We start from the raw sequence: 14,895 nt of genomic DNA on the forward strand, positions 1-14,895 counted from the left end.
GCTCTTTGAGAAGACTAAATGAGGTAATGGATGTGAAGCATGTAGAGTAACAGCCAAGGTTTTGTTGAGCTCAGTAAATATACATGCACAATACATCCCTATAGTTATTACTTATAACTTGTATGTTATGGGGCGCCTAGGTGGCTCAGTCAGTTAAGTGTCCCACTTGGACTCAGGTCATGGTCTCTTGGTCTGTGGGTTCGAGCCCCGTGTCGGACTCTGTGCTGACAGCTCGGAGCCTGGAGCCTGCTTCCGATTCTGTGTCTCCCTCTCTCTCTACCCCTCTCCTGCTCACGCCCTGTCTCTCTCTCTCAAAAATAAATAAACATTAAAAAACAAGTAAGAAAAAAAAAGCATTTCTTGTTGACATTCCAAGGAGGTTGGAACAGAAGTGTAACAAGGCTCTCTTTGAAAGCGCAAAGTAGCTGAAGAGTGTGGCACAAACACTTTTTGTTCCGTGGTGCAGAAGGGAATAGCATTTCTTGTAGTCTCCCCCAGCCACATTTATTCGTAGGAGGCAATGCAAAAGAGCACTGTTTGTGGAGGAGGGAATGGCTTGCCTTTAAATAAGGAATTGTTTAATTAGATCGGTTTTGTCTGGGAACATATAAGGCACTGTTGCTGAGAGAAACATTCCAGGCCTGGACAGTCGCCTGCACCTCATTGCTGAGCCACTGTCATGGAGGAAATAATTTTGGACCGTTAATATTTGCTGTTTGTTAAAAATAGACTGCTTACATCTCTTCATTAGGAGGAAGGCAGTGCTTTCTCGCCCCTGGCAGAGTTCGTTTCTCGTTGCAAGAATATGAAGACCGAGGCACAGAAATCCCCAAATAAACCCCCTCTCCAGCAGCACGTTACAGCAGATAGATTGAAGACGTGCGCTTGAACATTGCAGTACGGTTTCACTGTGCTTTGGTGAAATAGGGAATCACAGCCTTGGGCATGTGTTTTATTTGCTTGTCGTGACTTTGAAATCTTGCAAGAGCCGTGGAAACTGAGCTCTCGTTAACGTGAGGTACGCCACGCTTGCGTTTTGAGAGTCTGATCAAAACCGCTGTGCTCTGCTGTTTCCTTAGGCATAGGACCCACACAATACTCTAATTGTGCACAGCATATTGTTGTGTATCACAGATGAAAGCACAGCTTTCTTTTCTGCTCGGGAGGGGGTACGCCAGCCCCAAAGTCAAGACATCCGCACGTGTTCCTTCTAAATGTGAAGGGTTTATTCAAGAGCATCATGGGACATGTTTCTATTCTCTTTGGCTGTCCACACTGTTACCCTTGACATTTTACTGCCTGTAAAACATGTTTTTCTTTAAGAGGAAACTTTTTACAGGTTAATTTTTTTTTTTTATTTATGCCTAACTCCTTCCTAAAAGTTAGCTGTGGTAGGTGCTAATAAATGCAGCCTTGAGGCTAGCAGTAAGTAGAATTAAATACAGATTTTTTAGAGTTTCTTAGATTGCCTTGATTGTGTGTGCTCGCGTGCATGTGTGTGTATGTGGTGTGTGTGAGAAATTCCACGTGGAATTTACAACTATAAATTGTAAAAGAATTTTTGCAAAAAATTTGCTCAGATTCCCGTCACCCTGACAAAACCTCCGAATTCCATCTCACATGTTATGTTTGCCTTTTTCCTAATGCCACTGTTGTGTTTTTTTTTTTTAATTTTTTTTTTCAACGTTTTTATTTATTTTTGGGACAGAGAGAGACAGAGCATGAATGGGGGAGGGGCAGAGAGAGAGGGAGACACAGAATCCGAAGCAGGCTCCAGGCTCTGTGCCATCAGTATAGGCCCTGATGTAAGTCTCAACCTCATGATCCGCGAGAGCATGACTTGACCTAAGTGATGTGGCTTAACCGACCGAGGCACCCCTGGAATACTGTTCTGTTGCATAGGTTTACCATTAATAACTATCCTCTTGTCCTAGGATTAGGTAAATCTTATGTCATTCTGTCTTGTAAATAATGCCTTAACATTTTTTTTTTTTTAGCATTCTGCTTTTTTGTCATCCAACGAATAGATTTCCATTTGGTTGGAAGTGTGGCTTACGGCAAATAGTACCACAGTCGTTTCAAAAAGGATTATAATTCAGGGTGCGTCCTTGAGTTGTTCATGTGTTAACCAATGTCTTTACTAATTTTGTTGAACTTTTAGGTCCCTTCTTCTTGCTTTGAGAAGTTAACATGGAGTTAAAATATTTTTTTTGTGGAGATTTTTTGTGCACATCTCTAATCGTGGTGATAATGACGGGCTGAAAATTTTCAGCCAGAGATAGATGTGCAAAAACTGTAACTTTTAAGTTTGTCCCTACTAAACTTAATTTAGCTTTTGCGCTACATTGCCAGTTATAAGCGGCTTCCTTCTGTTTGGGGCTGGTTATGGTAGAGGTTTGTCTCCCTCTATGGCTGGGAATCAGGTAAGCCCTGAGGGGTCTACAGACCTCTGTAGCCTGGGTGAGGGCCTCGGGTCCCTGTGCTGTTGGGGTCTTGCTGGCTTCTGCTTGAGTGGAGCCCCTCCCTGTGGTCTTGGGCCTTAGGCTCTTGCTGCTGGTTTATCTGCTGTTCGCTGCAGCATCTTCCGTGGCTCCTGGTGGCAGGTTCACACTCAACATTCTCCTGAATGCAACCGCAAGACCTTCTCGGGCCTACCAGTTCTCAGCTGGCCTCTCTGCTGTTCTGGAGCCTGGGAGAGGGGCCTGAGAGATGCCCTGGGCCCATGTATTTCATCACCCTCTGGGCCTTCTGGAAGCAATGCTGGCCCATCTCCCAGGGCTGCATCCTGGGAAGCCAGACAGCCAATCTCCAACAGTGATAACCTGTGTCATTCCTCCGGACTTCTCCAGGATCCTGTCAAGTTTTGAGGTCCCACCGCCTCTGCTGTCACCCCCCCCCCCCCCACTCCCACCCCATGTCAAGTTGCTAGTCCTGCTCCGCTGAATCCCTCCTTCAACGCACTGGCCAAACTCTATCTCCTTTTTTTGGGCAGAAAAATAACCCTTTCATCATTAAGAACTTTTCTTCCCTCCACGATTGTAGTAGAAACTTCATGCTTTAAATTCTTCCATTTTGCTCTTGACCTATATAAAGACAAGTTTTTAGAATTTTAAAAAGAAAAAAAAAAACCTATCTTTTCAACATTGGTAGACTGCTTTGATTTATTCAGATTGATCTCTGCTTTTAGTTTATAAAACCCCACTTGGGAGCTGGAAAACCCAGAGATTGGCTCTTTGTCAGAAGCTGCATTGCCTCTCCCTGTGGAAGAAAGGACACATGGAAAATTCTGGCGGCTGCCTGAACGTTGGGTGGGAAAGGGAATCTGTACAGAGGCAGCAGGGAGGAAACTGGGGACGCCGGCTCTTAATAGCTCAACAGTAGTTACGGTGTATGGAGTTATTCTACCCACAATCTGCATGTTAACTTAGTAGATGTAGAATGATATTAATAGTAAGTGCTTATCAGTGCCAGGCACTGTTTCAAATAGTCTTATATATTCTTTTGTCCCAACAATCCTGTCAAATGAGCTCCTACCCCCGTCACATGAGCTAAGAGCCAAAATGCAGCAAGTTGGTGTAACTCTTCAACCAGTAAGTGGTGGATCCTGGTCGTGCAGCAGGGTATTCTGGCTCTGTGTTGACTCTTGGAACCACAAAGTCTATTCTTGGTTGTGGGATGGGATCAAATACTTCATTTGATTATTATTATTATTGAAGGTAGGTCTTTTGTTCTCTTGTAATTGTAATTTGATTCTCTTCTTAACAGGGGTTCGATCATTTCCTAAAAGGCTTGATCCCCCCCCCCCCCCCCTTTAGGAAGATGCGATCCCTTTATTGTTTTAGTTTGTTTCTGTACTTATGTGTGTTACTTTATTAACTTAGTGTTTCTCCAGTTTGGATAAAGAGGCCTTCTCAGTTTCAGCTGCTTGTAGTCACCAAAGTTTAATATCTGTATGATCCCAGGCCAGTGATTTGCTTTCCAGAGTTGTATAATTTTTAAAACCGGTTTATTATGGAAAAGTTCAAACATACACACAAGTGGAGAGGTTAGTAGAATGACCTCTTTCATGTGCCCAGCACTCAGTTTTCAACTCATGGCCAATCTTGTTTCGTCTATACCATGATTTGTTCATAGCGGCTCTACCGACATTTTGGGCCGGGAAATTCTTTGTTGTGGGAGGCTGTCCTCTGCCTTTTAGGATGTTTTGCGGTATTCCTGGCCTCTACCCAGTAGATAGCAGGAGCATTCCCCCACCACCATTTCTGGTTATAACAACCAAAAATGTCTCCCGGGAGGGGGGCAAGTCATCCCCAGTTGAGAATCACTGATTTGTACTCAGTCCACTCTACCCATCCCTTCAAGGTTATTTGGAAGCAGATCCTATACATTAAATACAATCCACTTTGGGATGCATTTCTGAAAAACAATGCCTCCGATTTTGTTGGCCCTATAGAGAGGAAAGGAGCCAAGATCTCATTCTGTTCCTGTAAGAACTGTTGTCATGACAGCCTGTCACCGTTGGCCGCAGAAGTAGCAAATGCAAAGAAATTGGTGTCATGCTTCAGCCTATACTTAAAAAACAAATTGTGATAAAATACACAAAATATGAAATTTTCCATTTTAACCATTAAAAACATTTCCTTTTACGTGTATTTATTTATTTAAAAAAAAAAATTTTTTTTTCAACGTTTATTTATTTTTTGGACAGAGAGAGACAGAGCATGAACAGGGGAGGGGCAGAGAGAGAGGGAGACACAGAATCAGAAACAGCCTCCAGGCTCCGAGCCATCAGCCCAGAGCCTGACGCGGGGCTCGAACTCATGGACCGCGAGATCGTGACCTGGCTGAAGTCGGACGCTTAACCGACTGCGCCACCCAGGCGCCCCCGTGTATTTATTTTTGAGAGACAGAGTGAGACAAAGTGAGAGTTGGGGAGGGGCAGAGAGAGAGGGAGACACAACCATTTTAACCATTAAGCATATAGGATAGTTCAGTGGCATTAAGAACATTCACGTTGTTGTGCAACCATGCCACCACCCATCTCCAGAACTCTTTTCATCTTGCAAAACTGAAACTCTGTATCCACTAAATAATAAGCCGGTTCCCTCTACCCCTCAGTCTCTGGAAATCACTGTCCTACTTTCAGTCTCTATGAATTTAACTACTGTATTCTAGGTACCTCATTTAAGTGGAATCATAGAATAGTTGTCCTTTTGTGACTGACTTATTCACTTAGCATAATGCCCTTGAAGTTCATCCATGTTGTAGCATATGTCAGAATTTCCCCCATTTTAAGGCTGAATGATATTCCACTGTATTTATTTGCCACATTTTTTTTTTTAATCCATTCATCTATTGGTAGACACTTGGGTTGCTTCCACCTTTTGGCTATTGTGAATAATGCTGCTACAAACGTGGGTGGAGAGATATTTCTTCAAGACCCTTTTTTCAGTTCTTTTGGGTAAATACCCAGAAGTGGGATGGCTGCATCATATGTACTTATATTTTTAATTTTTTGAACTGCCATATTGTTTTCCACAGTGGCTGTACCATCTTACATTCTTACCAGCAGCATATAAGGGTTCTGATTTCTCCTGATTCTTGCCAACACTTATTATTTTGTTTTTAAAATAGCCATCCTAATGGATGTGAAGAGGTGGCTAACTGTGGTTCAGCTTGTGCCTTTTAAGATGTACATCTGGTGGTTGAAAAGCAATCCTGCTAGGAGCCTCCTGCAAGAACTGAGCGGTGTCGCTGTGTGTGTGTGTGTGTGTGTGTGTGTGTGTGTGTGTGTGTGTGTGTGTTTCCACTTTTGCCTTGGAACAGTTTGCCAGGGAACATTCATCCAGCCATCCATGACTCACTCCCGGGAAGAGGATGGGGGTGTGGGTTGTGTCTGTGTGTAGGAGGAAGCTTTTAGTCCCAAGGGTCTTGCGTTTAGGCATTAACCACTACCAGTTAAGGGAAAGGATTTGAGTTAGATTAGAATCAGAGACTGTTACAGACTAGGTCTCCCAAAGCACATGTTTTGGAACCCCCCTCCGCCCCCCGAAAAAAGCAATTGAAACCCAGAGCACGTAAGTCTTCTTTTCCTAACTTGCTGGTAGTGACAATATCTTGCCCGCTGTACCCAGTATCTGGCATATAGCATCAGCCAGTCAATGTTTGTAGAATTAATCAATGAATTACCAAAGCTCACCCAGCTGACACCCGAGAGTCAGAGCTAGGATATTCAGTTGGTTACCCATGAGATCATGGTGGCTGAACAAGGGCAGATTGCTTCAGTGGCCCAGCGAGTCTTTGTTTCCTCCTTATCGATCACGAGGGTGACAAGATCAGAGGTAGTTTCCCCACAGTGAGCCTTATTCTTCCTTGGAGGTGGGTTAGAAGGACCCACCTTCCTTAAGACAAGCCAAGCTGATGAGACTCTCAGGAGGCTGAGGATGCCTGGGCTGGCTGAGTGACGACCATTGAGCTTAAATCTGTTCTGTCTCATCCCTGCCGCACGACCTTCACCAATCTCCTTCTCGTTTATTTGTGCTTTTCTTCTTTATGAGAAAGTCTAGTTCCTCCTTTCCTCCTGGGTGCCTCTGAGGGTCCCTCTTATTATACTTCTAAACCAGGTGCCTTCCATCTTGCCTGAATATCAGAACCACCTGAACGCCTTGGAAAGTCCTGATGTCGGGCCAGTTATGTCAGAATGGTTGGGGATAGGATCCAGGCAGCAGTATTTTTTTTAACGGTTTTTAATTTATTTTGAGAGAAAGAGAGGGAGAAGGAGAGAGAGAATCTTAAGCAGGCTCCACACTGTCAGTGCAGAGCCCGACGCAGGGCTCAATCAGACTCACGAACCGCGAGATCATGACCAGAGCCGAAGTCTGACACTTAACTGAGCCACCCAGGTGCCCCAGGCAGCAGTATTTTTCATGTCTTTAACTGCTCCCGCGCCTCAGTTTTTACCTGTTTCAACAGTTTTTTTCCTAGTTGTCAGCCTGAGTCTCATCCCTCCTTAACCGTGAAACTTCTCATTATTTACTTCGGATCTAAAGGGGGTGTAATGTAAGAGAATAATAATCATGTACTAACTTTGAGCCATGTTAATGTTACTTTACAATTGTGGGTTCTTGTGTTCCTTTCTCAGAGTATAAGGTCTGCTAGGCAGGCAGCGTGCCTCCTTTCTCCTGTATCCCAGGGCTTCTCAAAGTGACTGTGCACCCCCATTTCTTGGGGGGCTGTTAAAGCACAGATTGCTGGACCCACCTTGGGAAGGTCTAATTTAGCTAAGTCTCAGGTGGGGCACGAGAGTTTGCATTTCTTTTTAGTATATGTGCTGCCGAAGCGAGCACAGTTTGCATTTCTTTTTTAAAAAATTTTTCCATTGGGGCGCCTGGGTGGATCAGTAGGTTAAATGGCCAACTTCGGCTCAGGTCATGATCTCACGGTGAGTTCAAGCCCCGCGTCAGGCTCTGTGCTGACAGCTCAGAGCCTGGAGCCTGTTTCAGATTCTGTGCCTCCCTCTCTCTGACCCTCCCCTGTTCATGCTCTGTCTCTCTCTGTCTCAAAAAAAAAAAAAAAAATTTTTTTTCCGAGATCATGACCTGAGCCTAAGTTGGACGCTTAACCGGCTGAGCCACCCAGGTGCCCCGAGAATTTGCATTTCTGATGGTTTTCCAGCTGCGGCTGCTGGTCCCGGGACTGCACGTGAGAACACGATCTACCCTTTGGATCATTCCTCACGTGCAGGGGTGCTCAGTAATTACCGGCAAACCTCAAGGAATGGAACCAATTTCCCCTGAGCTGCTCTGCTGCCTGGGGGACCGTATTGTGCTGTGGCCGAGAGTATGAAAGAACGTGTGATTGATCACCTACAGATGATCATAACTTTGACTTTCCAGTTGCCAATTCTTTTACATTTGGACCCTCACTAAGGTGATTATTTTTCTCTCCATTGTGTGTGTGCGTGAGAGAGAGAGTTGGCGGTGGCGTGTTTAGGCTACACGAAATGATAGGACCGCATCATGCAGACCAGAATCACGGTTCACCTCCTCTCTGTCTTCCAGGGTAGAAAGCCAGGGCAGGCAGTAGCGGGGATCAGTGTTTGGAAAGGTCCGCGAAGAGTGGTCTCCAAACAGAGGGGAAACTCAGCACAGTTTTCAAAAACGAAACAGAAGATTCTCTGAAAAGTCTTCCTGTGAATTACCAGGGGCCCCACGTCCTCTTGGTTTGTTTTTTTTTTTAAATTTTTTTTTTTTTTCAACGTTTATTTTTGGGACAGAGAGAGACAGAGCATGAACGGGGGAGGGGCAGAGAGACAGGGAGACACAGAATCGGAAACAGGCTCCAGGCTCTGAGCCATCAGCCCAGAGCCTGACGCGGGGCTCGAACTCCCGGACCGTGAGATCGTGACCTGGCTGAAGTCGGACGCTTAACCGACTGCGCCACCCAGGCGCCCCCGTCTTGGTTTTTATCAGGAAAACAAAGTGAGCTCAGGAGGAGCTAATGTTGCTGCCTCCGCCCCCGCCGGGAGACAGCCCTAATGAATTTCACCAGCAGCTACAGTTTTTTGTCGTGTGAGAAACTGTGGAGGCTGAATTTGAGGCTCTATTCAGGTATTTATATCCTCGATCCCTTTTCCGTTAAGTGTCTTCTAGAAGCTAAGTTTTCCCTCCGAACACTCTGAAAAGTTTGAACCGCTCTTCCTGTTGTAATTAATGGTTACATCACCTGATGCATTTGGGTTTTGTGTTACATCAGCCGGTCTTTCCCCAGGGTATCAGGGAGTTATTTTATATTTTCTTGTACGTACAATATTTTTGAGAGATAGATGAATGAGACTTTTCTAAGGAAATTTGTTGCCTATTTTAAATAATTGGATAGGGTGGCGTTGGAAGTGTAAGGTGGGGGTGTTTCTTTTTTGTGTATGGCTTTTTAGTGCCACTCCTTGAACTTGAGCTGTCCTCTTGTTCATTTGGTGTTCATGTGTTTTTATTTTATTTTTTTCATTTGGTGTTAAGTTAAAATGAGAAAAATTAGAGTCAAACAGTTGATGATGACTTTGGAGAGAAGCCTTTAGTTTCTCAGGTATTTCATGAGGGATGCGTCATGGATTTGGTTCATTTGTGCCTCTTACAGAACACGTGCTTTATCTTAGGATAGCGCTGGGGATGTGGTGGAAAGAGACCCAGAAAACTGACCTCACAGTCACTAAGGCCGTCTACATTGAAAAGCCCTCTGTGTTGTGGGTGAGAAAGCAAGCTTGGCTAGTCTTGAAAAATTAGACGTGAAATCTATCCCCAGAATCAAGAGCCTACTGTATACACTATATGGTAGCTAACTTGACAAATTATATGTATATAAAAAATGAAAAAAAATTTGAGAACGAAACTCAGGGTTTCTCACGTCTCACATCAGATGAGGGGCCTGGTTACCCGGTCAGTCTCCTGAACCTTTTCCAAACAAACACTCTGCTGAGGAAAAAGTCCAAGTTGCAGATGCACCCAGATGCGGAGATCCGAAAAGACCGGAGAGAATTCTCACACAGGCAGAAGGATAAATAAAGGTTTTGAGTCTCTCTCTCTCTCTCTCTTCCCCCCAAACAGGTGAATTTTGTAGCATGTCAGCTGTTTGCCTTGTTCGCCGCTTTCTGGTTCCGCATCTACTTAAGTCCTGGTAAAACCAGTCCCGATGTCCGGCACGCATTTGCCACCATTTTTGGCATCTATTTTGTCATCTTTTGTTTTGGCTGGTGAGTATGAGCCTCAGAAATTCTAGTATTTATCATTTGGGTGTGTTGGGGCAACATTCTTGGCATTTCCCAGGCAGGAAATGAAATATATACTCCTATTGTAAAAAATATATATATATATACTTCTATTGTTTTATATATATATATATATATACATATATATATATATATATATAAACACACATATATATATACACACACGTATATATACACATACATATATATACACACACGTATATATACACATACATATATATACACACACACATACACATATACATGTGTATATACACACACACACACACACACACACACACACACACACTACTATTGTATATTCTAGGAATCTCATTTATTGTAAAGAACCTAGAACCAATAAACTGACTATCCATTAGAAGTCAATTCGGTGAATTTTTTCTAGAAATTGTGCTTCCATTGATGTTACCCTGGGTCAAGCAAGTGGAATGCTATAAGGTTTCATTTTCCAGATGAGGAACCTTTCTTACCTGTTGTAGATATTGGTGTTTTTCTTGCATGACAATAATAATTGATGTTAGTCCTGTGCGTAAAGTAGAAGAAGAGTTTTAGTGCTGGTCTTAGGAAGTGTGAGTCATTGCTCAACAGCGAGAGCCTGCGGATGACTCTTTTCTCTACCAGATAAGCTGGCCAAATACCCTGGGAGTGGCACTTCTCGGGGAAAGAGTTTTAGGAACCAACATTTCTAGAAATACAACTTAAGGATTTTTGTGAATTCATTCAGGATACTATAATACTGCTGTTCTTCCTTCAGTAAAAATTTGAGAAAAGATGATGAATATGTTGAATCAACTACCAGGTAAAAGTCTTGGTATCTGGTGAGGATCAGTTTTGGTCCTGGTGCTTTAAAATTAAAAAAAAAAAAAAAGTTCTAAAGAGAGAAAGAACTCTTCTGGACTCTCAGTCGTATGTGTGCCAAAGTGCAAGCCTTCCATTTATGGATCCTGACATTACTGGCACCACAGGTGACAGACTGTGTCATGACTTCCTCCTGCTGCTTCAAGATCTAGTCTAGTACCTTAATCACACAGAGCAAAACTCTTTGATGTATTTTCTGTTGCATAAACATGATTTAGCAGATCATGTGCTTTCTGGTGGGGGCATAGGCGGAGCACAGTGTGCGTGTCCAGTAGGCATGTTCATTTGGAATATACTCAACTCTCCTCCTTCTCTCTCCCTGATGTCTTAAAGGTACTCTGTGCATCTTTTTGTGCTGGTGTTAATGTGCTACGGGATCATGGTCACGGCAAGCGTATCCAGTATTCACAGGTAAGATTCTGGGAGTGAGCCGTGCAAGGTGAGGTTTTTTTTCCATGACCTGTGAAATGTGTTTCTAGGGTCAAGGGGCACTTTCCCCACGTGCCCGTCACAAGTGGCGTATCCTAAGTTCTCTGGGATATCAGAAGGAGACGGGGGGCCCTAAGTGCTGGGAGCAGTCAGAGGAAGCTTTGTGAAAAGGGTGGCAAGCCCCTCGTGTCAGAAGAGAAGCAGCTGTATGGTAGCCACAAATTGGAAACCGCCCAGATGGTCACCACAGTGGAATACTACTCAGCAGGAAAAGGGAACGAAGGATTAATAGCACACGATGATATGGATGAATCTTCAAAGTAAATGTGCTGAAGGAAGGAAGCCACACACATTTCTATTCTTGAAAATGCAGACTAATCTGAAGTGACAGAGAACAGATCAGAGGCTCCCCGGGGGGTGGGGCGGCACAGGGAGATGTGACAGGGATCGGAGAGACAGGAAGACACTTGGGGGGTGACGGATATGTCTGTTATCTTGAATTTGGCTGTGGCTTTCCAGGCGTGGACCCGTGTCAAAACTTTGTGTACTTCAAATATGTATACTAAAACGGTCAAAAGAGGAAGAAATATTCTTACTGTGATATTTTGATTTGAAAGCAGAGAAGTAACTTAATTCTGCCTTGAAGGCAACGTGCTTGGATAATCGATTCAGACACCTGGGTATCTGTTTAGCATTGTCTGTGTTTCCTGTGGTCTTTGTGAAACCCCAGCATTCGTTCTGTCTTTCTGTAACACTGAAACGTGAAAACACAGTCCACTGTTGTGTCCACAGAGCCTAGAACAGTATCTGTCACAAGTAAAGTCTCAATAAATATTTACGGAATGAATGAATACCTTTGAAAAGACATTTGTCCTGTTGTAAGTTCTTTTCTGCTGGCTTCCCTGAAAAAGCAGATGCCTTATTTTAGTTTCAGAAAGCTCTTTGATTTTTTTTTTTTAGAGAGAGAAAGAGAGAGAGAGAGAGAGAGAGAGAGTTCATGTGCAAGTGGGGGTGGGGCAGAGGGAGAGGGAGAGAGAATCTTAAGCAAGTTCCATGCCCAGCATAGAGCCCAGTGTAGAGCCCAACACAGGGCTCGATCTCATGAGCCTGAGATCGTGATCTGAGCTGAAATCAAGAGTCTCTGAGCCCTAGAGGCTCAACCAAGTGAGCCACCCAGGCTCCCTGAAAACTCTGATTAATAAGACTATTAGCACAATAGTTTTCCTTCTGCAAATCATTGAAATTTCACTTTTTAATGTATAATCTGGTAAATTACTTACAATAAATTTCCTGTTTCCGAGGGAAAAAATTTTTAAGGGAAAGTATTTTTGTATGCTTTAAAATTTTATTTTCACCCAACTTAGTGTCTGAATGAGTTCTGAAAAATTGAATTGCCATCCTCTTCCTTCTGAATGCCCTCCTTGAAAGGGATAGTGTCACTCCTTCGGAAGGGAAATAGGAAATCTATATTTCTGATTTGGTAAGAATGGGCTTTGGGAATGCTCCATATTATGACAAAATGCCGTTGTTAGTGGGAGGTGAAAATGTCTGGCTTTCCCCAAACTTGAGTTTGGAAGCCATTCAACAGTTAGTAAAAATTGGGTATATCTCTGTAGCATATTTTTAACTACCTTACAAATTGTGATTTGTCAGCTCTCTCCACACTTGTGTGATCCCGATCGGTGTGGACCATTTTTCAGAGAGTCAAGAACCTGCATGCACATGCTTGTTCCGTGCGGGGCCCAGTGTCAGCCTCTGGCCAGGAATGGAACACTCCAGCCTTGGCTGAGCCGAGCAGTTTACGGACAGGCTGTGTCTGTCCCACCACAGTAATATTGTGGTAGCAGAGGCCCGGGTCATAAGACCAAAAAGGACTCCAGCACAAGCTCTTTCTTTGCCAGGACTGCCGAAGTAGGGAGCGGTTCATGGTTCCTGACGGAGGGAAATTGCTTCCTATTGATGCAGGGAAAGAACATGAGACTGGAAATCTGGCTCTCTCTGGCAGTGTGAGTTCAGAAGGGTCATGCAGCCTCTCTGTACATCAGATTTCCCACCTATAAAATGTGGCGTGTGTGACAGTTTGAACTTAAGGTTTCTTCAGGATCAGGATTTCGCGATTCTTTGGGAATCGTTTTCTTCCCCTTGCTGAGCCAGTTACAAGAGTTCCGTCACATGGCTGGGGAGAGTCGGGGAAGGTCAGGCTTTGCCGCTATGGGGAGTTAACTGATTTCTAGACATACTGTTTTCTCTTTGTCTACAGATTTCTTGGGGTGCCAACTGTTTCCTTCCTAAGCCACTATGTTGGGCAGAAATCACAGGTGTTAATTGATCATATCCAGACCGACTGGAGCAGAATATAGTTTGTATCTCCTAGGAGAGACCGCCTCTGTGAGAACATGATGATAAGTTGCCAATTTTGGGGTACCTGCTTTGTGCCAAGTGCCAAGCCATGCTCTTTTAAATAGATATGTTTCAGGGTGTCTGGGTGGCTCAGTCGGTTGAGCGTCCGACTTCGGCTCAGGCCATGATCTCACAGTTTGTGAGTTCGAGCCCCGCGTCGGGCTCCCTGCTATCAGTGCACAGCCTGCTTCTGATCCTCTGTCTGTGCCCCCCCCCCCACCTTTGCCCCTCCCCTGCTCATGCTCTCGCTCTCTCTCTCTCATAAATAAGAACAAAAACATTACAAAAAATAGTTCTGTTTCATTATTTTGAATCTATAAACTCTTACTTAGTATATCATGTAATATATTTAATACTTCACGTCATTATTACAAATATATTCTCTCTAGGACAATTAATTGGGATACAGATTCCGCCCCTCCCCACAGGTTGAAGAAATGAATGCTCAGAGAGGTAAATAGGTATACACATAGGGAATTTTCATAAATGAATACATCCATGTTACCACCACCCAGGTCAGCAGGGGAATGTTACCATCACTCATGCCCCAGTCTCTGCCACATCCTTCCTTCATAAAATAGCTAGTATTTAAACTTCCCACATTAGCTTTGCCATTGCTGGGCTTTGAAGTCCTGTTGGTCTGTCTCCAGAACATGATGCGTAATCTCTCTACCACTCCTGGATTCCTTAGATTTTTCAGGTGCGTCCAGAGCATGAATGCATTGTGCTGTTGTCTCGGGACACAGTACTTGTTATAACTACTGAGCTGAAGTCCCTTTCTTCGCTGGGCTGGGGGGCAGGGGAAGGTATGGGTCTAGCTCTTGCGAAGGAGAAAGAGGAAGCAGGTATGGTTGCATTCAAGAGGGCCGTGGGAGAATTTGTCTTTTGTATCTGCCTCGTGCTTTTGCCTTGACCTTCACGAACTGGCTGGAGAGAGAGCACAGAGGCTGGAGGCAGAAGGGCCTAACTAGCACCATTCTGCTTCTGCTCAGCCCTTCAGGGAGTTGTTTTCTCTCAGTCCTGCTTTGTTCACCATCTTTCTGTTTGGGAAAGGGTTAAGGATGAACCCGAGGCAGGGAAAGTCTTATTTTGTGTCAGGACGTCTTTGTTTGCAAAGAGAACGTAAAGTTATGTAGTGCTTTAGAGTTTACAGAACTGCTTCACGCCCACTAGCTGGCTCTCCCTTGCTACCAAGTGTGTTTTTATGATTCTTACCTCACCATTCGGTCTCCATGAGTTATTTTAACATGAACTCGTGAATTTCAATATAATTTGAGAATATGCTTCATCTCTGTTTTATGACCCATGTTTCAGTGTTATACCTTCTAAATTTACGTCTGTTTCTGATGGGCTCCTGCACCATTTAAAATGTTGAATGTGCTCCTTTCAGTGCCTTTCAGCTAACCATACACGAACCCCCTCTATGG

At 44.0% G+C, this 14,895-nt stretch overlaps 1 protein-coding gene across 5 annotated transcripts in view; it reads left to right on the forward strand.

The window, feature by feature from the left end:
• The window catches only part of MBOAT1 (membrane bound glycerophospholipid O-acyltransferase 1), a 106,387-nt gene that overhangs the window by 51,120 nt on the left and 40,372 nt on the right, over window positions 1-14,895 (forward strand). For 3 of the 5 annotated variants that reach the window (XM_086706150.1, XM_086706152.1, XM_086706151.1), the window contains exons 2-3: window positions 9,600-9,745; window positions 10,973-11,050. In XM_086706150.1, coding sequence (XP_086562276.1) covers window positions 9,600-9,745; window positions 10,973-11,050 — 224 coding nt within the window. Of the gene's footprint in view, window positions 1-8,465; window positions 8,610-9,599; window positions 9,746-10,972; window positions 11,051-14,895 lie in introns of those variants that run through there. The other 2 variants (XM_025917316.2, XM_086706153.1) reach the window with 2 other exon arrangements.

The sequence above is a fragment of the Puma concolor genome, chromosome B2, assembly GCF_028749965.1.
Source record: "Puma concolor isolate L17-30 chromosome B2, mPumCon1.1.hap2, whole genome shotgun sequence".
Taxonomy (NCBI): domain Eukaryota; kingdom Metazoa; phylum Chordata; class Mammalia; order Carnivora; family Felidae; genus Puma; species Puma concolor.